Source organism: Cydia pomonella, chromosome 21 (genome assembly GCF_033807575.1).
Source record: "Cydia pomonella isolate Wapato2018A chromosome 21, ilCydPomo1, whole genome shotgun sequence".
Taxonomy (NCBI): domain Eukaryota; kingdom Metazoa; phylum Arthropoda; class Insecta; order Lepidoptera; family Tortricidae; genus Cydia; species Cydia pomonella.
This window is the reverse complement of record NC_084723.1, coordinates 5,623,785-5,646,445: the sequence shown is the minus strand read 5'-3', so window position 1 is coordinate 5,646,445 and position 22,661 is coordinate 5,623,785. Positions and strand designations below refer to the sequence as shown.

The 22,661-nt window shown below is 37.2% G+C and overlaps 1 protein-coding gene across 1 annotated transcript in view; it reads left to right on the top strand.

Annotated features, from left to right (window-relative positions):
* The first annotated feature begins 5,636 nt into the window (after positions 1 to 5,636).
* The window catches only part of LOC133529459 (probable sodium/potassium/calcium exchanger CG1090), a 66,736-nt gene continuing 49,711 nt past the window's right edge, over positions 5,637 to 22,661 (top strand). Inside the window, exon 1 of the mRNA XM_061867171.1 lies at positions 5,637 to 6,305. Within this exon, the coding sequence (XP_061723155.1) occupies positions 6,294 to 6,305 (12 nt within the window). The 5' untranslated portion in view covers positions 5,637 to 6,293. The remainder of the gene's footprint in view (positions 6,306 to 22,661) is intronic.

The window sequence follows — 22,661 nt, the reverse complement described above, 5'->3', positions numbered from 1 at the left end:
CTGGCTGGCGTCCCGCAAGGTGGCGTGTTGTCTCCCCTCCTTTTTTCTATCTTTATTAATTCTATTTCTCGTGACCTCCTTTCCTCTTATCATTTGTATGCCGACGATCTCCAAATTTACTCACAGTGCCCGATTGCTAACTTATCTTCTCTGATTCAATCCACCAACTCTGATTTAGAACGCATTCTGCACTGGAGCTCCTGTTATGGAATTAAAGTTAATCCTGCGAAGACTCAAGTCATTATTATTGGTAGCCCTATGAATATAGCAAAGGTGAATTTTGAGAGTCTGCCTCCTATCTTATTCGATGGGGTCCAGATCCCGTACTCGTCCCAAGTTAAGAATCTGGGAGTGATTTTGGATCGTACTCTTTCTTGGGGTCCGCAACTTAATGAGGTTGGACGAAAAATTTTTGCTGCCGTGGGATCGCTTAGGCGTCTCCGCAACTTTTTACCGCTTGCCACTAAAATTGCGCTGGCGCAATCACTTCTTCTTCCTATTCTAGACTATGCTGACATATCTTATCTCGATCTTACAGAAGAGCAATTAAACAAGCTTGAACGTCTTCAAAATGTGTGCATTCGTTTCATTTTTGGGCTACAGAAATTTGACCATGTCTCCAGCTTTCGGTCACAGCTCAAGTGGTTACCGATACGTTTTCGACGTAATACGCATATCCTTTCTCTTCTCTACAGTACCTTATTTATTCCTAATACTCCTGGTTACCTTAAAAAGCGGTTTAGTTTTCTTTCGTCTGTTAGGTGTTCTCAAAATCTTCTTCTTGCTCCCCCTCGGTCATCTAGTAAGTTCTACATCAAATCCTTCACTTTCCAGTCTGTAAGAATGTGGAATGCTTTGCCCATTGATATAAAACGAGCTCAATCCTTAACCATTTTTAAAAAACGTCTTAAAGAGCATTATTTATCACTTTCTTAGTCTTGGTCATTTCATTCATGAAAGTAAATTCTCCTTTATTTTCTCTACCTATTATTGTAATTTAAATAATTTATGTAGTTTATGTAGTGTATGTTTTATTGTTTGTAGTTTATAATTATTATTATATCTCCTTGGATTTCACGGGCCTATAAATCCCGGTCTTTTGATAGGCTCGCATGGGGATATAGATCCAACACGTAGAGGCCTCTTGGAGAGCTTTAATGTCATGTAGAACGCCTGCTGGAACCCGTTCACGGGCGCAACAATAGACACCAATGAACCGGTCGCAACAGGCATTGGGACTATTGTAGTAAAGTGAACAGTATAACGGTCTATGGATTGAAGTTTGGGAGGACAATGAGACTGGGTTATTGCAAAGACGTCCGGACACTTGCCATAACAATGTTTTTACTAGTTATCGAGGCAGGCGGTGACTCGCCGCCCACTAGATGGGCCCCTGAAAATGCCGTCCTGAAGACGACCAGGAGCAACACCGGTGTGAGCGGCTCAGGGGTGTCGAGAGGTGTACGCCGCTTTCTACCCAGTGGCTGATAACAGCCACTGTGCCAACTCGCGTCTTATGCAAGTTTTCACTTCCACCCCTGAAGCATTTAGCTCTAACGACTCCTCTCTGGACGGCCAATGAAGGCAAGCCAAAGCTGAGAGTCCTGCGGGTCCCCTTGGGGTCCACTCCGACCGACGAAGACACGCCGGAGACGGAGACCCTGACCGACTCTCGGGAGTACTCGGGTCCGTGGGGTCGTTACTCCCCAACAGCTCGCCACAAGCTGCCCTGCGGTTTTATTATTATTATTATTAAATGCCCTTATTTTTTCAGTTACAAAAACTACATTGACACCACATCGAGACTGATCTCTGGTGGTTTAACTAACGAGCAGAAATTTGGATCTAGTATCGATGACGACACTACCTGTTCTTTAAGTACATCATAGAAGGAAAAATAGAGGGAAATAGAAGAAAAGGAAGACCGAGAAAAAAGTTTTTTTCAACCAAATAAAAGAAAAAGTTCAGCTAGTACCAGAAGGTTAAGGAGTTGGCAGAGGACCGGACGAGTTGGAGATTGCTCCTTCGACAAGAGAAGCTCTTAAATATAAAGAAGAAGAAGAAGATTCCTAACTTACGAGAGCAGGAGGTTCATTTATTGTTTTTCAGTGTTTACCCTCAAAGTTTTTTTTTCTGCTAGTACCTAAGCCTCTGTGCCTCTTTCGTATCGAAATTAAACATTCATTTGATATCATACAGTATTTTGAACTAATGATTATTATTTATTTCAGACTTTTACCATTCATTTTGAATTTTTGTGATTTTTGTTAGTAGGTATACACAGTAGTTGGTGGTTTTAGAAAACAGTGTACCCAATTAGCGTGAGTTGTTAAGAAAAGTTAATCACTGTCAGTTTTGTAACGATAATTAAGCATTAATTGACAATAAAAACTTGGTTTTGGTGTTCAATTCATAACATACAATGTAAAAAAGGCAAAAAGGTGGTTTCGACAAAGATTGTATGCTTAATTGTCGTTACAAAACTGACAGCGATTAACTTTTCTTAACAACTCACGCTAATTGGGTAAATTATTTTCTGAATACTCCCAGGTACAAATGTTCAAAACATTTGTTAGTAAAAATGAAACAATAAAGTAAATTATAAAACACTATAATTACTAGATTGTGTTTTCCTCTTACATCTCGTTAATTATGACTGAATGAACGCATTACATAGTTGCCCCCCGGTGTTGAACGTTCAAATAGTTGCGTGAGTCATTCGTCAGTCAAACATGTGTTCTTGTCTGCTGCACGAGAGCGGGCGAGTCCATTTTTGGGTGAACCAATGTTAATAGCCGTAGGTTCAGAGAGTGACGGAGTTTTTGAAAAATCGTACCTCTTTCGTAAATCTTGAGGATTTTCTCTTGTGGCGTCATTGATTTTTTGACTTTCACGCGATACGAAAAAATTAACAGAGGTCTAAAACTCACTTGAAAAAATTGTAACAATTTATGCACAAATGATAAAAACATGAAAATTGCTTCTAAAAATGCGTGATAATATTTTTGAGGGAACTCATCGATTACCTACTTTTTTTGTTGAAACTAAAACAAATTAAAATTCAAAAACATGATATCCGCTGTTCTGAGCACACACATCTATCTCGCCCACGGTTATGCTCAGTGAGGCTCAATTTCGGGTGGAAGCTAGAGGGTAAAAATAAAATATCTATCTTTTATCTCCCTATCACTCTATTACGTAAGAGCAGAAGAATAAAAAGACGAACGAATTCGCATTAGGAAGCTTAATATTTTCGGTACCAGCCCCGTTTCCAGTACAAAATGAACAAACATACGTATTCGTGGCAGTCAATGTCTGCGCCAGAGTATCCACACAAGTGGGTAGCCTGTGGGGCGCCAGAGTATCCACGCCCAAATGAGCGGCCGTCCCATACGCCAGGGAATAAGGGTCATTCCGTCGGGCCTCTTTCCGTCTTCGCACACAAGACCGGGTGGCTCCAAAACGGACGGCACGCCCACGTTGACAAGGGCCCGACGGATAACATCATTAAGGCTGGCGTGGCGGGAAAACCGACCAGCGCTCTTCCGGCAGGAAAGACCGTGGCAGCCACGACTATCCACCTCCACTCCACAAACAGCGATGAGGGACTGAGAGACAACTAACTCGGTTGTCAATATAAACGGTATGAAATTTCCAATATAAAGTGAAACAAATGGCTCAACAATTAAAGTCCGTGACTTTACGATTGTCGTCTTGGCTAGTCCCCCCAGTATTTCTAAGCATTAGACTCGGCAAGCTGTTGTAATGACTAGGCTTATTACACGTGGGGTGTTTGGTCGTCCGGGTTTGGTCGGAGTTCAAACCGTTTGTGTGACCATTGATTTAACTCTCCACACGCGACTTAACTACGTGTAAGGTTAATATGGCGTTTATTTCAATGGGCTGTTGTAATCGTACCAAATTAGAGAAAATACCAGCATTCAGTTTTTTAAAATGTGTTAGAGATTTTGTGAGCGTCAGGATGGCGGGTGGCGACTACGACAAATTTCAATTTTATAAAACTGGATTCAGCTGTTTTGGCCTTTTGTTGGCTAAATTAAATTTGGGCATAGGAAGCTTAACATTTTCGGTACCGGGCCCGTTTCCAGTACAAAATGAAGAAACATACGTCTTCTTGGCAGTGAGTGTTTTAAGCGTATGGACATATTGGCTAATTTGAGGAACAAACTCCTTTTACGTTCCTTACAATATAGTTAAAGCAGAGGAAATAACAGAGGTCGAATTCCAAGGGTCTGTAGGTGTGGGCACAGCTAGTATATTAAACATATGCCGTTCAATTTTCATACAAAAATAGTGTATACCTAATTTCAAGTTGCATACATTCGAAATGCATATAAACATAGGACGTTACGGCTATAGACGAGATGCGAGATGAGCCTCTTCAATGTATGAAGATGTATACAAACTGAGCTGTCAATATGTGGCACAACTTTTATAGATATGCGACGTGGCTTTCCGACCATATACGTGAAATATCTTGAATGGGTATTATCTGTGCCACAGTAGGCAATTTCGAGAATGGCGTTATGCCCGTAAAAGTGTTAAGTTACGCTCACGCGAGCGAATATGTCAGTGTCAAACTGGTTGTAGCCGTACAGGGGGCCAGTTTTTGAATTTCGATCGTTCGATTTCGTCACTCAATAATCTGTGAAAAACGGCGAAATGCTATATAAAAAAAATGAGCGATAGAAATTGAGAATATAGCGGTACGAGTGGTCACACTCGTTTTCAATTCTAGCTGTAGAATTTAAGTAAATGCCTAGAAGTGGAGATAGCATTGAAGGAAGCCGCACGTAATCCAGCGCTCGAAATTCAGAAATTGGCCCCCTGTTCTTTTAAATCTTTTTAATAAGCATTCCCGTATTAATAATTTATTAGGTTCTTCCAATCGCGAGGTAAAAGTATATTTATTCAAAAACATAAGTATTTTATCATATTTGTTTAATTTAGTAGGTAGGTAAATCTTAACTAGAATAACACAACAGGCATACATACGAGAATATGATTTTTACTTGTTTTTAATTAACATTTTGTTACAACAAACCTTTTAACCTCGAGTTCTTTTTTGTCTGATACAATGATACATAGTAATAATAATTGTTCTTTCTCTGTTTTTACCCCTTTTTATTAACATCTAGTCGCGACAGTTATAGATAAATAATCCTTATTGATTTAATGCAAGCAACTATTGCCTTTTTAAAGTGTGTTGTTGTTATCCGTCCCCGTCCTACGCAATATTAAAAATAAACGCATAATTGACGTCACAAGATCACACGACAGAAAATAACCTGACGTTGTTCAACTCATTTTACCCATTTAAAATGGGTAGCATTTATATTGAACAAATAATTGGAAAAAATAATTTAATTGCTAAAAGGAATTGATTGGATTTAACTGTCGAATGTTAGATCATAAAATTTATTTATATATTTATAATTTATACCTTTGACCTTTGACCAAACTACTGCTACTAATGAAATATATCAAATATATTGCCTTGTATTGTCGAAAACCTATTGAATTTTATTATAGGGTGTCAGCTCGAACCTTCGAACTAAAAAAGCTTCGACCATATTTGTAAAACAAGCATGTAACCTTTGACCTAAAACACGTAAAATCATTACCCACCGTAAAACCAGAACTATTGCTTCCCGTGACATCGCAGACAACGCTCGCTTCCGTCACTGTTCTATAAAACACTTCATACTATAATACAAATATAAAACATACTCCTATACAGGTCAATATAGACTTTATGCGTTTTGAAATAAGTCTAACACATGCGCAGTACAACTTTGCTTACTCGTATTCAACTAAACAAATGATTTTCAGTCGTAAATTTAATATGTAAGGTTGAATTTAGGTTAAATGGGGTAGAAAAGGTTGTATGTGTGAGGGGACGCCGCGCAGCCGCCCGGCAGTACTCCCCGGGCGCCGAAGCCGCTTGCCGTGCTTACCCACAGTGAAAACCTTTAAAAAAACACCCTAAGTCAATTTTAGCCTTCCATTTACACCCAAGAACACCTAACGTGCCCCTTTGAAAGCAATATAAAAAACTAAAAAATATAATATTTAAAAAAGTCCTTTAAAACCCTTTATTTGATAGTTAACTGTGTATAAAAACAGTTTAAATTTGAAATGTGTGTTCAGTGAAACGTCAGAAGCGCGAAACCTTTGGCAGTGTCTGCGTTACATAACTGTTCCGGGCAAGATCGATACCCTGGGCGTATTAATAGCGACCTACGGTTGAGAACAGCTGGCCGGCCGCCAGCATGCAGACCACGGTAGGCATTCGTATCTAAATATACTTAAGATAAGCCTTTCATATTATCTACTGTGTGCCTTTTTTGACGAAAGAATATTACAGTATAAAGTAAAATTAAGTCCGGTTGTTATAACAACGCTCTTTAAAAAAGATAGCAATACATCAAAATAACTATAAAATTGAATTAATAATAGTTAACACTTAAAAGACCTCTTAAAGATGCAAAACAAGTCTGATAATCATCAGCTATTGAAGATGGACGATACCTCTAATGCTCTATATGTCTCATGTAACATTTTCCTCTGACTGTAGAATATTAAGCCTATAGGAACATACAGAACAACGAAAAAACCCTAGTAATATAGTGTATGCCTCAAAGTTAAACTCTATTAAGTTAGTTGGACCTGATTCATACAAATCTCAATTTAAGAAAAGTTAATCACTGTCAGTTTTGTAACGAGAATTAAGGATTAAGTTTCAATAAAAATTTCTTTTTGGTGTTTATTTCATAAGCTAGAAGCAATATTATAATGTAGAAATAGGTAAAAAGTTGATTCCCATAAAGATTTCATGCTTAATTGTCGTCACAAAACTGACAGTGATCAACTTTTCTTAATTGTCGTCACAAAACTGACAGTAATTAACTTTTCTTAATTGTCGTCACAAAACTGACAGTGATCAACTTTTCTTAATTGTCGTCACAAAACTGACAGCGATCAACTTTTCTTAATTGTTGTCACAAAACTGACAGCGATCAACTTTTCTTAACTACTCACGCTAATTGGGTATACTATTTGCTGAAAACTATCTTAAAAATACCTATACTTATTCATAATATACGGGCACCGAAAAGCAAAAAAAAAACATTTTCCGGCTTAATTTTTGATTGCATAATACATCAGGAGTTTTTTTTTTTTTTTTTTTTCTTTTTATTGGAGAAACAACAGAAGTATGCGACAGGATAATAGGTTACATTGTTAGGTACAAACAATATAGAGATGAACACTTACTTCCTTAAACGCTCTCACTAAAACATACATAAAATAAACGGACTTAACTAAACGGTATGTTAACATACAAGTTTACCAAGTGTTATAGACCAAGCTTATGTATATTATAATTTAGGTACTAAATTCAAATGGAGAAGAAAATAAAATCAGCAAAAAGTCGAAATTAGGTACTGATAACCAATTTGTGCAATATATTATTAAGTACATTGACAGTAGCGATACTAGCAATGATGACGACACACTACTGATGAACATTATGTTGGCCGTTGAGAATATTGAGTATTTGATAACGGAATTTGGGCCTAGTGACATTGAATATATCGATGGAAGTAAATTCTTTATTGTAAGTGTTACAAATACGACGTAAGGGGGCTCGCAAACCGGCGTTACTAGAGGTGGTGGGAACCGAGAACAAAGCATTAGAGCGCGAGCTGAATCGAGCTGGGACTCTGAAACAGTTCATTGAGTTAGTTCATTGTGGCGTGTTTTTTTTGTATTTATTATTTAGGGACTTAAATCAGTTACATGATTATGCCAGCCCCATCGTACCTTAATCTAGTATTCTTAGATGTCTAGTTATGGGACTTGTACCTTTTAAAATAATCTATAACATAAAAATATCTTTTTAGCCTCTTCTGATGTCGGTACAGCTAAGATGCTCTGAAAAGCACCTATATCCAATATATTTACCTTGAGGGCAGTTAGTAACGCATTTCTATCGCTTTCATTCCGTTCACATTCCGTCAAAATATGATACACATCTTCCATAGAACCGCAAACTTCGCAATTCGGGGATGGCTCTTTTCTCATCAAGTAAGCAAACTTTTTTGACGGAATATGCCCGGAACGCAATCTTAAACCTATTTTAATTAACTGTCTATTTAAATTATTGTTAGTAAACCAAGGTATATGAGGAGGTTCCGATTGCATCGTCTTCTGGCGTGTTTTAGGATATTAATTTCAGTATTTATTGATTAAACGCTGACTCGAGAATGCCTTAAGGTGAATTCCGCCATTGATTTTACCAAAAGGTCTCACACCATCGCAGAAATACGCAAGTTGTATTTTCAGGAGCCCGATTCTGATTTTCACAAATTAGTAGCTACGGTTTTGATTTAATTTTGATACGAAGTTGAAGATCGCTCACGCTGACTGGTGCATGCGAAACTAAGTGAAAACCGTGCGTGAGATGCGCACCAATCTCCAAGACGACCGTCAAGGTCGTATTCAAGCCAATTTAAAACGTAAATGAGGATGATTGATCTTAATATTAAATTATTATTTCATTACACTTACACGTACAAAACGGTGTTATTGTATGCCAGCATACTGAGATGGAATGAACTATATTATGCCCACGGGCGTAATAGATTTTTTTTATTTCATTACGCCCATGGACATATTGGGCATAATGTTTTTTTTTCAATTAGCTATAAATGAGATTTATATATTTTTTTTGTGTATGTTTATAAATATGTAATTCTATTAATTTAATAGGCGTTTAAAATATTTTTACACAATTCTCAATCGTGGCTGAATGCCGAATAGGTCTGTGCCTTCGATGCCTAACCTGTCAAGGAATTACAATATGGCGGACGAATATTTGATATGTCACCGAATTTAAGAACTATTTCGCTTAAAATTTAGTTTTTTCTTTGCAAGTGTGATGAATTACACACAATGGTAACTCCGGGGTAAGAATATTGCAAACTCGGGTCTTTAATCCCCTCCAGCCTGTTTCAAACTTCTGCTGCTCCAAACTTGGAAATTTTAGGAAAAAACAAATTTTCTACAGTAGACCTTGAATAACTTCCAACACGCATACGATCTACGCTTAGATTTTTAAGAGAACGAGAATGAAGGTGTGTACGCGTTTCCAGCTGATTATATCTCATTCAGAGGTGAAACCCTTAATTTTTGTGTATTACCTAGGTACAGACCGCAATAGGTAAACACTCGTAAAAGTCATAGATTGAGTATATTTTATTGAGACATTCCGAAATGACTGTGCATACAAAATGTAATATTGTTATATTATAAATAAATAAATAAATAAATAAATCTTTATTGCTTTAAACCTTACATTACAATTCATAATATTGAATAGTAAACCTTACCAAAATACTAACAAATCAAAGTCTGACCTAAATACGAGAAATACTTAATATGTAACAATACATTTCAGGATTATGAATATGCACATACATATAAGAAACCGAGGAGAGGAAGGACCGGAGTTATTCGTATGCCAGTTTTCAGCGCGTGACAAATGAGCTATGCATAATAGGCTTTGCTAACGGCGCTACGAATATTTAACCACTTCAAATATACAAAACCACTATATAAAAATGTAAACACAAATAAATACTACTATTACCTTGGAATATGCCCATACGTACACACAGGCGTCTTTTCATTTGGAAGACAAATGTTGCGACGAATTTCTCATATCCCAGAATTCCATTTTGCAGAATAGTTGGTTATTTACGATACAAGTGCGGAAAATAGGAAATTCTCAACGAGTGGTAGGTGAGTTTACGATCAAAGAGTGTTTTAAATCGACACTAGTTGTGAATTACCTATTCGCACGTGTATTGTAGAATTTGTAGAATGTTTTACAGATTACAAATGTCCTTTTAAATTTTCGACATAGGCACGGAAGATGTTCATTCCCGCACTAGCGCGGGAAATTGGCACCATATCTACTGTAATACTTATTTACAATACAAGTGCAGAAAAGTTTAAATTCGCTGATTCGGCGATAAATGAAAACACGACCGAGGGGGGTGTTTTAAATCGACACCAGTTGCGAATTACCTATTCGCACGTTTATCGCATAACGTTTTATAGTACATATGGCCCTTTAAATTATTGTCGACATGCGACAATAGTCAGCGACACGGAAAGTGCTTTTTCTTTGCTACCTACCGTAACGTTTTCTTTTATGAAATATCCAACGTATAGGTAAATTTAGATTTGATTGTAGAATAAAGCAAAGCATACTAACAGTCACCTGTAGCGCTTTTTTACATTGTCCGATCTGATATCGAATATCTGTTACGACCTCATAAAAGTAAAAAAAATAAAAAAATAAGCGCCGTTTCATATTTATTTAATGATGAAATGTTTAATGATCAAATTAAATATTAAAGGATGACTCACGCTAGACCGGACCGGGGTCGGACCGGGCTTCAAGCGCTTTAGGTGTTTGTTCCTGTTTCTTTTGAAAAGCACCACGTGATCACCGATCAGCCATCATAGAAAATGACGTGTCGGATGCGGGCCGGTCTAGCGTGAGTCATCCTTATATCAAAAATCGTCTAGGAGTCGTCCGACATTCAATATCGGATCGGACAATGTGAAAATGCTCTTATTATCCAATTTTAACTGAACCTAAGTACTTCACTAACCACATCCCCCTAGTTAGATCATTCAAACGATTTGATAGCTGTTGGACCAACACGCGAATCGTCTAATCTGGGCTAATTTGGAATACCGCTCTGTGGTTCACAACCAACTCTGAAATACATAAATACCTGCAAATCAATACTGTGAAGGAAGAAATCCTTCATGCAACTAAAGCATATCAACATAGATTAAGCCACCACTCAAATGACCTGGCAACAAAACTCACAGACAAGGGATATAAAAAAAGGGTAAAAAGTAAAGACATCTTCCCTCACACATAGACAGCAAAAATGTAGAATCTAAATGAGTAGAAGTCTTCACTGGAGGACTCGCTCGTCGCATTCAATCAATCTGCTTATAGTCTGACTGATCGCAGCTATAACTAGAGAAAAAAACATTTTGGAATAAGTTTTTGTCGATTTTTTTTTCTTTGACACAAGCTTTTATCGCTGACTGTACTTTTTTTTCAACAGGCAACAGTACTCGTACTATCAAGGACATTCTAACAAACCCATTCACAGTTAAGTTGCTTTGTTTTTATCACAGAGTTCCTATAGCAACCTCTTGTCTTTATCATCAGGTCAGCTTGATGGTACCATAATATTGCATTGCCATCCAATTTACATATGTATGCAAATTTTCAGCTATGTCGCAAACTGGGAAGTGGATAAAATTTAACTTGCAAGATTTTATTACAGACAGACACAACGAGACAGGTGAAACTAAATAAAAGCTTGTAAAACAATTGCTAGTAAATATATTATTATATTCGTGAATAATAAGAACTCTGTCTTATCTTTGGTTCCTATAAACTTTTTGTGGGCTAAATCTCATTCAGATCCGTTCAGCCGTTAATATCTATACAGGCTGATTCAAGAGACGTGAGCAGGATTAAGCCTTGGTATTCAGTAAGTTATCAGCAACTGTTTCATACCAGTATTTGTGAGATTAACGATAATTAATTTTTTTCTGTTCAAAAATTTATTTTATTTTATTTACGATATTTAAGGTCACCCTCTTTGTTTCATTGAAGATCGCGCCAAATGAAAAATTCTTCTGCGAGCCCTATGCCCCTAATGAGGGATAATAGGATTACATCATCATCATCAGGGGCTCAACGAACATGTCTGCTTTAAGACTGGACCCAGTTTTTCAGATTCTAGTTATTAAGTCAAAACATGATTCCATATCGAGACCTAAACCTTTTGTAAGGACTTGAGGTCTTTAAAGAGCTCTCAAATTAAGTACAAAAGTTTTCAAAACGCATTGTCTCCACAACAACGACTACTTTCCTTAGTGAATGATGATGAAATTTACAAAAGCGGACATGTTGATATTTTCTGCGAGTGTGGAGTCCTCCAAACAACAAAACACATGATCGAATGTTCCCTGTGCTCAACGATGTGCACTGAGGAAGATCTCCTGAGGGCTACACCCAGAGGGCTAGAAGTGGCAAAGAATTGGCAGACAAGAATTTAATTTAAAAAGTTTGATTCCTTGTACCTATGTGTGAGAAAATTCATAATTCATAATAATCTATGAAAATGTGGAGTATGAGCACGTACAAGGCATTTATAATCGGAACGCCTCAATATCTTCATATCCCGAGCATTCGCCTATTCTTCACATTTTTATTGTCTGCGACTTCTGATAAATTGCTCTCGAAAAGTAATATCTAGCGAGTCTGGGACGAGAGCCGAATTTCTAAGTGTCTAGACCAGCGTCTAGGTCAAAACTTTGGTCAAAGTTTGTATATTATTACATTAGGCGCTTATAAAGAAAAAAACTTTGCGTGTGGGTAAATAACCTTCAACAATGTCATTACATAATAATCATTTGGCTACTTGACAATTTTTTGAAAATAATGTCAATCTATCTTGATTTTCCTGGGGAATAAATCTGTCGATTTTTTTAACCTCGTATGTTGAAAAAATCCTTCTCAAAATTGGTTCGCTAACATTGTGAAACAAATTGAGCTCACGATTTATTCGAATCCTAATTGGATTATCATCGATTGTTTGCCTCGAGCCGAATCGGTTCCGACTTCTTTGCGCAATTCAATCAATTAAATGTTCAAGTTTTTACTGTCAGCATTTTACCAATTCTCACAATTAAATAGTATTAGTGGATCAATATCACTGGCGTTTCAAACGTCTTATTTCTAACATAATTATATTAATTATGTCTTTATATTTTAATTTTAATTATGAATAATGATCATAGGCTAAAGGTATGGCAGCATCGTTTCAAGCGATAGCGCCATAACCTTCGTGTTATGCCCGGTAAGATGGCGCCACTTAGATATTTAACAAATTTAACACATATCAATGACAGAAACTGGGACCGCAAAGTTTTCTTTGACAATCCACCTCTATTTCAAATTATCTTTGGTAAGGGTCAAAGTTAAATTTGGTCTACTTCCCGGTTTCCGATGAAGCTGAAAATTTGCATCCATATATAGGTCGGGTGACAATGCAATATTATGATACCATCGACTGATCTGATGATGGAGACAGAAAGTGGCCATAAGAACTCTTATCTGTGATTAATCAAGGCCACCTAATTGAGTTTGGGGTTGTTAGAATTGTCTCGTTGATACTTGCCTGTCGATGGAAGAGTACAGTCAGCAAAAAAAACTTGTATCAAAAATGCAATTTAAAAGTAATGCAGGAATTAAGGATAAGTCGCATTAGAAAGGCCCCGGGCCGAGGTAACCGACACTTCATTCTCTACGACAGGTGCCCGGAGATCACATGATGCTTTCTATAGGAAACGAAGTGTCGGATGTGCCGAAGACTGATGATATCGAACGGTTATTCAAACCTACAATTGTGTATTCTATGTGATCCACACTGAAAAATTCATATTCATTCTTTGAATTCGAATAATTTTGTTCAAACAAATCGAGCACTCGCAAACGTGACGGTTTATCAGACCCTAACTTAATTGTTTTATCGAATATTCGAACTCAATTTGAGGGCTTTCCAAATGTCTTCATTTCCATATTGTTGTCGCTTGAAAATGAACCATGTTTAAATAAAATCAAGGTGGCTATTAGAATAAGAGTGCCTGAGATGAGAGCTGTTTTAGGGAGAGGGTAATGTCTTTGATCTTCTGGCGCGGCTGAAATGTTAATGTGTTCGTAAATAGCGTCATTTGGAGGAGTTTATCTGTATGACTGTATAAGGACAGTCAGTATTATCGTTTGCCTTTAAACGAGCAATTCTTTTATATATATTTATTTATTTCAGGGATCTTGGAAACAGCTGGAATGATTTCGATGAAATTTGCTATATGGAGATTTTCGAAGACGAAAAGTCGATCTACCTAGGTCTTATCTCTAGGAAAAAGCGCATTTTTCATTTTTTTTATGTTTTCCGAGCAAAGTTCGGTCTCCCAGATATTATTCTTTGATAAGGACTAAAGACGGGAACGTAGTTATTTCGGAATTCATTTCTAAGTTCAAATGTCGAGCGAAATGATAGCTGTCACTTCTATCATTTGATCGCTATTATTTCGCACTGTGTGTAATACACTTACACTATACGGGAGACGTCAAAAATCTGTGTACGTTTTTCACCTTATTACAAAGGGTGCTAAAATGTAAGCGGGAAATTTTATTTAAAATTCTACACTTTTTTTTTACGTTCTTTCCATACTGAATCACTAGTTATTTTGATCAATAAAACACTACAATAAAACTCGTATTATGTATGTATGATATTATTATTAGAAATTTAATGAACGCCTTTTTAGAAAATTTACTAAACAAGGTGTATCAAAAGACAAAGACCAGAAATTTTTCGCGTCATAACTATTTTTCTTCTACTTATTTTTTTTTATACCACGATGGTGGCAAACAAGCATACGGCCCGCCTGATGGTAAGCAGTCACAGTACTTTTCCCTAATCATAACTCTGTGCCGAATATGCCCTTATATTAATAAATGGATCCCCACTATTCTTGTTACACCCTGTGTTGTGTTATTATTATTACGTAACCTCTTAACTAGTAAACAGTCCAAAGTAATTATTTTAGGACGTGTATAACTGAAATTTGTAATTTAAATAAATTACTAAAATGCCATTCAAACGACACAAAAAAGACGTATGATAGCTAAAAAACGTTAAAATATGTTAGAGTGTTTACTGTGAAGGTTTGAAACCTTGACAGTCTTTTGGTAGGTAACTGGGAACGATTATGTATTTGAATTTAAAACTATCGCACTGCTAGATGATTAAATATCTGCAGGCGGGCATTCCGAAGGTGGCAACCATTAAGAGTAGTCGATGTTTGTGATCTTGCTGATTAATGAAAAAAAAATAGAATCAAAAATATACGTCTGCGTTTTTTTCTCCACCACAATCTAGGCGACATCCCCTTTACATTACTGTGTTTATCGTATGATATATTCACTAACCCAAATTACAGCCGACGTTGGGGCATCGTTGCTCTCTTGGCGGAACTCGCGGATATGTGGTGGCGTCACCGAAATATTTTTATCGCTCATTTTACACGAATTTTTTGCTATAGCTACTTTAAAAACAACAAAACATATTCATTTTATACTTAAAACTAATTAAAAGATAAACTCTTCGTCAAATGGCGTGGCATTCGTAGTTTTTTTTAATTCAGACACAAACTAGAATCGGGGGCCTTTTTCCGTATCATTCGATATGATGCAAGATATGTCAAAATTATATGCAATTGACATTTCATGTCGAACAAAAAGGCATTCGACTAATATTAAAAATAGAGGTCCAATCGAAATGCTTTTTTTTCAGAATTTGCGTGTCATAATCAAATCGATTTTAATGTAGTTATGAAGCAATTACATCATATTCATCATAGATAAGAAATTTGTTGTAATAAATCAGTTTATCGTAATGTTGGCCATTATTTGCGGATTTTGAAGGCATGATAGAGGGTTTATGATATGTGTGTAGATAAAATATAAAATTATATTGTGAATGATATTATTTACTTTGCTGATATTTCACTATCTGTGGCAAAGGCCTGCTTTCCATTATATCCTGTATATATTTATAACTTGAGTCTGAGAGGCATTTCGAAAGGAACATGGAATTTTAATTAAAAAAGTCCGGCGTTTCTTTTAAATTATAATTCTTGTTTAGTCGAGATTTGAATAAGCTCGCAGCCCGAAGAGTTATCATGTTTAAAATATTAAGTAATAAGTACATACTTACTTTGGATTTTCTACACGGTGTTTTTTTTAACTCCTTTAACTTCAGGGTATATTTAAGTACATGTAAGGAAACTGAATGGCATAGTATTTTTTTTAGTAAAATGTAATAAATATCTGGTAGAGAATGCCTCATGGCATTAAGTCCGCCTTTTGTACTATAAGGTTTTCTTTTGTGCAATAAAGATTAAATAAATAAATAGCTTTTTGTAACATGGTCATTATATTTAAATGCAATTTATAAATATATATATATATATATAAATATATATTTATTTATTTATTATATATTATTTTTAATTTAAAACATATCAATGACATTTCGAATATTGACCGTCCGTCTAGCTAATAACAGTAATAACAAATGTTTAGAAGCAAATGTGTAAACTCATACTAAACACTAATCAATATGTAAACATGCCTTGAGGCAAGTGTACACGCTCGTAGGGGCCTTATCTGATGCACCAATCAGAGTAAACTACCTACTGATTAACCGTCCGCCGGACGGTATCGGCCAGTCAGTTGTTCGGAACTGTCAACTTTTGTTCTAACTGACAGACCGATACCGTCCGGCGGACTGTTAATCAGTTAAGCGATCTTAAAGGTCGTATCAAAACCGTAACTTTTTAAAATTCCGAATCGGTTCCCGTTTTATAGTGTATTATTATTTGTTTATAGGATATACAAACATTAGGATCAGGTTTCTACTGTGAACATCACTGACTTATATATTATGTGACCGCGGCCAAACGTCCCACTTTGTCGCTTGCCATAAGGGCGAGATTTGCTTGTATCTTTATACGAATAACTTGACAAGGCGTCCTTACGACAAGTGACAACGTGGGACGTTTTGCCGGCCGCGATCACATATTACTTCGTAAAGACGGGCCTTACGGGCACTACGAAGTAGGACAGTTCGTTGGTGTACAAATCGCATTTGTGCACATGTTCGTTGGTGCACATGCTCGCTCGGAATTACATGAATGGTAGGCCCGTTCTCTTCTTTTGTTTTTAAATCTTTGGTAAACATACCCAAAGTTACGGGCTATAACGCCTAATTTTCCTGATTGATCCATTATCCGATAAAGGGGTATTTTTATACTACCTAATCCATACCTATCCCCTGCAATATAATTTTAGTTATTTCTTAGTATTGTTACTTATACAATATGCACATAAGCTGTACTAACTATTTACAGGACTGACAAATTGTTATTAGAAAATCTGTAAATAAATAACACGAAGAACTGAAAAATCAGCACACAACTTTAATTCAGCTTTGGTTCTATCTATGTCATCTTACAAATGGCTTCAGCAAAAACTCTTTCAGATAAAACTTGTAAGTAACGTTGATGGCTCAAACGGTTGCGGAAGATTAACGACCTGACGCCATTCAGGCCAACACAGGCCACTCGGGCTAAGTCGAGCCAAGCCGGGCCAAGTCGGGCCAATTCAGGCCGCTCAGGCCGCTTCAAGGTGACCTGTTACCGAATCCTAATGCTTAGCGGGATTTTGTAATATGAGAGGTTTGTTTTTTGGAACTTTTCTCATTTAGGTTTGTGTGATGTTAATCGTTTTTATAATTAAATTCGCATTGTGGAGCTAAGGATTATTTGTCTACTATTTATACTTATTTAATATATGTAGATCAGTATTGTTCGTAAAATGTGAATTGACAAGAGACCAAACTATTTATTTGATCAGTTTTAGCTCTTTAGTTGCACTCTCTATTTGCCCGAAATTATCAATCTAGTATACCCAAAAAAATATATATCAAACATTTTTTAATTAAAAAGAGGTTTAGCTATACAGGTTGTTTTTTTTAGTCACCTGCAATAATTTACGGGGTGAATATATAAGTCATATTGAGCAACTTTTACTATAGGACCAACGCGAAATCAGCGGGAAATTGCGTAAAAAAATTGTCTCTCCCGTACAAAATATCAAAATCAGACCAGCCAATTTCTAGCGATTTTGGGTTTGGTCCTAAAGTTGCTCAGTATGACTTATATATCCACCCCATAAAGTGATAAAGTTGATATCAAAACATAAAAGAATAAAAATGGAAGCGAAAAAACAAAACCAATTCGGTATTGTTACTAGAGGTTCTATTTTCAGACTCGCCGCATAATACCCAACTTTTTAACCTCAAACCCCACAGGACAAATCTGAACTAACCGTAGCTGCCATTGAAGACATTAAGAAGATCGCTTTACGACATTTTGAAGGCTAAGGAGGGCACGAGGTCGAGCGCCAGACGACGCGGCGCCGACGCGACGGTTTCTACATACAGATTATCTATAAGTACTTGCCATTAGGGACTCGGTATACATTTTAGGGATACTAAACGGATATTGACTAGATTCAACTGTACTGTCGCACTTTCTCTATTTACCAGATATAATGTGATGATGTTAAAATAAGTAAGAGGGGAAATGCGTTCCGCATACCACCCAGGCGCGGGGACGAACCTGGGATGGTTATGGGGGATTCCCATATAGGCTTATGAGACCCATGGTTTACCCACTAAAATCCCTCTGTTGCCACCTCCGTGGACTGGTTAGGTCATTTTCCCAAAATCATTATTTCCTTGCAGCGTAATTTCCAGTCGCATTTTTTCCTATTCTTAATTTACACCAGACGTATTTATTACTAACATGATTTTTCCATGCGTAGATTTTCCCGTTAGACAATTTATCCACAATCACCCAAATTGCGTACAGTTAGCAATATCGACGGATCATCTATCATATCTTCATCTTCCTTGCTAGCCGCGTTGTCCCGGAATTTTTACCACGGCTCATGGGAGCCTGAGGTCCGCTTGGCAACTAATCACAAGAATTGGCGTAGGCAATCATTTTTACGAAAGCGACTGCCATCTAACCTTCCGGTCCAGAGGGTAAACTAGGCCTTATCGGGATTAGTCCGGTTTCCTCGCGATGTTTTCCTTCACCGAAGAGCGACTGGTAAGTAAATATCAAAATATATTTCGTACATAAGTCCCGAAAAACTCATAGATACGAGCCGGGTCCAACCCGTGCTCTATTAGTTTAAATTGCCTGCATGCCTGAATTTTCAGTGACCAAGAGCCTAAATCACAAGCGCTGATGGCCTAGCGGTAAGAGCGTGCGACTTGCAATCCAGAGGTCGCGGGTTCAAACCCCGGCTCGTACCAATGAGTTTTTCTGAACTTATGTACGAAATATCATTTGATATTTACCAGTCGCTTTTCGGTGAAGGAAAACATCGTGAGGAAACCGGACTAATCCCAACAAGACCTAGTTTACCCTCTGGGTTGGAAGGTCAGATGGCAGTCGCTTTCGTAAAAACCAGTGCTTACGCCAAATCTTGGGATTAGTTATCGAGCGGAGCCCAGGCTCCCATGAGCCATGGCAAAATGCCGGGACAACGCGAGGAAGAAGAAGAGAAGAGCCTAAATCACAAGGTTAATTTCAGACCCTGCACCACACACACATGTTTCTTAAATTACAAGCGAAATTATTTTGTATGTATAAAAAATGTGTTGAAGCACACAAATTGGTGTCACAAACAATTTAATCATTTCAATAACACCCAAATCATTTTCACCAAATCGCATCTGAATACCAACTCAATTATATTGGAACAGCACAAATGAACCGCTTTATTTCACCGTATTTTGCAAACTTATCCAAAAACCTAATATCAACCCTAAGCCAATAGATTTAACGTCTAAATTTGTACAACGACGTACTCACCTGAAAAGTGTTACTTGAGAATGGTTTTATTTACCAGTGAAAAGAGTTGAAATTGCAATGGAATGGTCCTGGCCTTCATTTGTCGATTGTATTTTATTCGCGCACCATCTCGATGAGAATTTGTCAGCTTGTGCTTTTAAGGGCCCTCTTTGCTTATCGATTAACAATGGGCTGTCGGTAACATTTTATTGCACAGACTTCATACAAAGTCATATGTATTATAAGTATGTATTTATCTATATACGTATATATATCGTCGCCTAGGACCTGTACACAGCGTACAAGCTTTGCTTAGTTTGGGAGGTCGATCTGAAAATGGTCCCCAAATATTTATTTATGTATTAAAGTAGGCACGGTCATGTTTGAAAATATCGATACGGACAAAGTGCAAAATATATGTATACACTACCCTAATTTATGGGCCATAAAGTCGTGTATACATATTTTTGGCACTTAGATCGTGTCGTGTGTGTGTGATCGTGTGTGTGTGTGTTGGGTCGTGTGTGTGTATGTGTGTGTGTATGTGTGTCGTGTGTGTGTGATCGTATGTTTTCAGACGTGACTTTACGAAAGCGCCGCTTAAAAGCTGCATTCATGAAATCGAAATTATGCTTTCAATTTAAACGAAATGCTTCAGTTCATTGAACTATTATTACTACGAATATAATAGAACCGGCACAGAGAACCAGTATTTTGCGCCATGAGTTGTTGTTACTTTGACAACAAACCATAGAAGCAGAGCGTGAATCTCGCGAGCTAAACGCGTAAGCGCCACAAATATTACGGCGCTTACGACGTTTTGGTCACGTGATACAAGGTTGGATTGCGAAAATTTCATTGTTTAATATGGCTTATCTATTATATATAGTAATATTACTATTACCTATTACTCAAAAAAGGTTTTCCGGTTCCGGTGCTATAAACGTCAGTTGATGCAGAGTGAAGCTCCCGTGTTTTAAATCAAAAACTGCGCATATAGTTATTACCTGGGTGAAATAAAGTGAATTCCAAGTTATCCGTGTGACTGTGCTCATAAAACGATTAAAGTGCGGAGAAAACACATCGGTTGAAACGCCAAATTATTGCAAATATCATCTCAAGAAAAAGTGAGGTTATCTGTAATAGACAAATAATTGACGTAGAAACCAGTACCAACATCATAGCACACCTGCGTTTAGTTCAACAATAACGAAAAACGTTCCGTTTTTACATCAAGATGTGCTCGCAACTGTCATCAGAAATGTCACTTTTACTCGAAAAAATGAAGGAACAACTTAACCTCCAAACAATAACAATTACGGAAAATATTACGGCTACAATATTGGATAAAGTAGATGAAAAACTCAAACCAATCATAGAGGAAAATGGAAAACTGAAGAGTGAAATCGAAATACTCCATAGAAAAATTGAAATCCTAGAAACAAATGGAAAGAGAAACAATTTGTTAATACACGGGCTCCCAGAGCAGAAGGACGAGTCACAAGAAGAACTGAAAACCCTTGTAATGTCCACCATGAAAGAAATTGAAGTGAATCTGAAAGAAGATGAAATCAACAGAATGCAGAGACTAGGAAAACGAGAAGTTCGAGATGGAAAAATCAGACCTATTCTATTGGTTACAACAACTCTTCAACGGAAAGTGCAAATATTAAAAAACAAGAACAAGATGAAACCTAATACATACATTACACAGGACTTGTCTAAAGAAGCTCAGCTCAAAAAGAAGGAAAAAAGAAACATCAAAACAAAAGACAATGAAAATGAAAAGAGGAAGAGATCTGAATCCCCAAGCCCAAAATCCAATACAAACAAATTAGACAACTCAAAAATAAGGAGGTGGGATACCTTTCAGTACTTGCGTCAAAGATCAAACTCGCTTTCTGATGCCCACTCAGGCAGATCCGAGGACATTCCCAGCACAAGCCGGACACCCACAACGCAATCATAAAAAACAACCACAAGAACAACCCCCAAGCCGGCTGGTCACCGTGGGGGTAACTGACCACAACCTTCCGAAATCGCAAGAAAGTACAGACAACATAAAAAATTTATATATCAACACTTACAACACTAGAACATTGTCTAAAGAAGAACAGTTGATAGAATTAGAATCTACAGTAAAACACATAAAATGGGACATAATAGGCCTAGCCGAAATAAGAAGAATGGGATACAACATAGTTGAAAGGAAAGACTATATATTATACAGCTACGGAGAAAACAAAGGAATAAGAGGAGTAGGCTTCATGGTTAAAAAACACATAAACCGCTATGTAGAAAACTTTAGATATACCTCAGAAACGGCACGGTAGAATGGTCTCGCGACCCCGTGGCGTCCCCCAATAACGGTAGAGCGGGCAACGCCGCAGGGGATGTTAGTGGGTATTCTCTTCCCCTCCCTCTGTTTAACAGAGGGAGTACCGGGAGGAGCGAGTCCCACATACCACCCCCCAAGTTGGCCTCCCCAGCCAGGGGGTGAGATGCGTAAATGCATTTACCCCTGCGTGAAAAAAAAAAAAAAAAAAAAAAAAAAGATATACCTCAGAAAGAGTATGCGCACTTGACCTGAACCTAAACCAATTCAATTTCTCTATAATTCAAGTGTATGCTCCGATGGAAAAAGCAAGTGATAGTGAAATAAATATATTTTATGAAAATATAGAAGAAGCCATGAGCAAAAGCCACAAAAACATAATTTTACAAGGAGATTTCAACGCCCAGATAGGGCAGACAGAACCAGATGAAAGTGCAGCTTTGGGAAAGTTTGGGTACGGATCTCGAAGCCCAAGAGGAGAGAAACTTGTTAATTTTGCAATGGAAAATCAACTGAAAGTCCTTAACACCCTATACAAAAAGAAAAATAGTAGACGCTGGACATGGATGTCACCTGGAGGCAACACAAAAAACGAGATTGACTACATCACAACAAATTTCCAGAAAAACTTTAAAAACTGTGAAGTCATATCCAACCTACAACATAACAGTGATCACAGAATGCTAAGAGCCACTCTATGCAT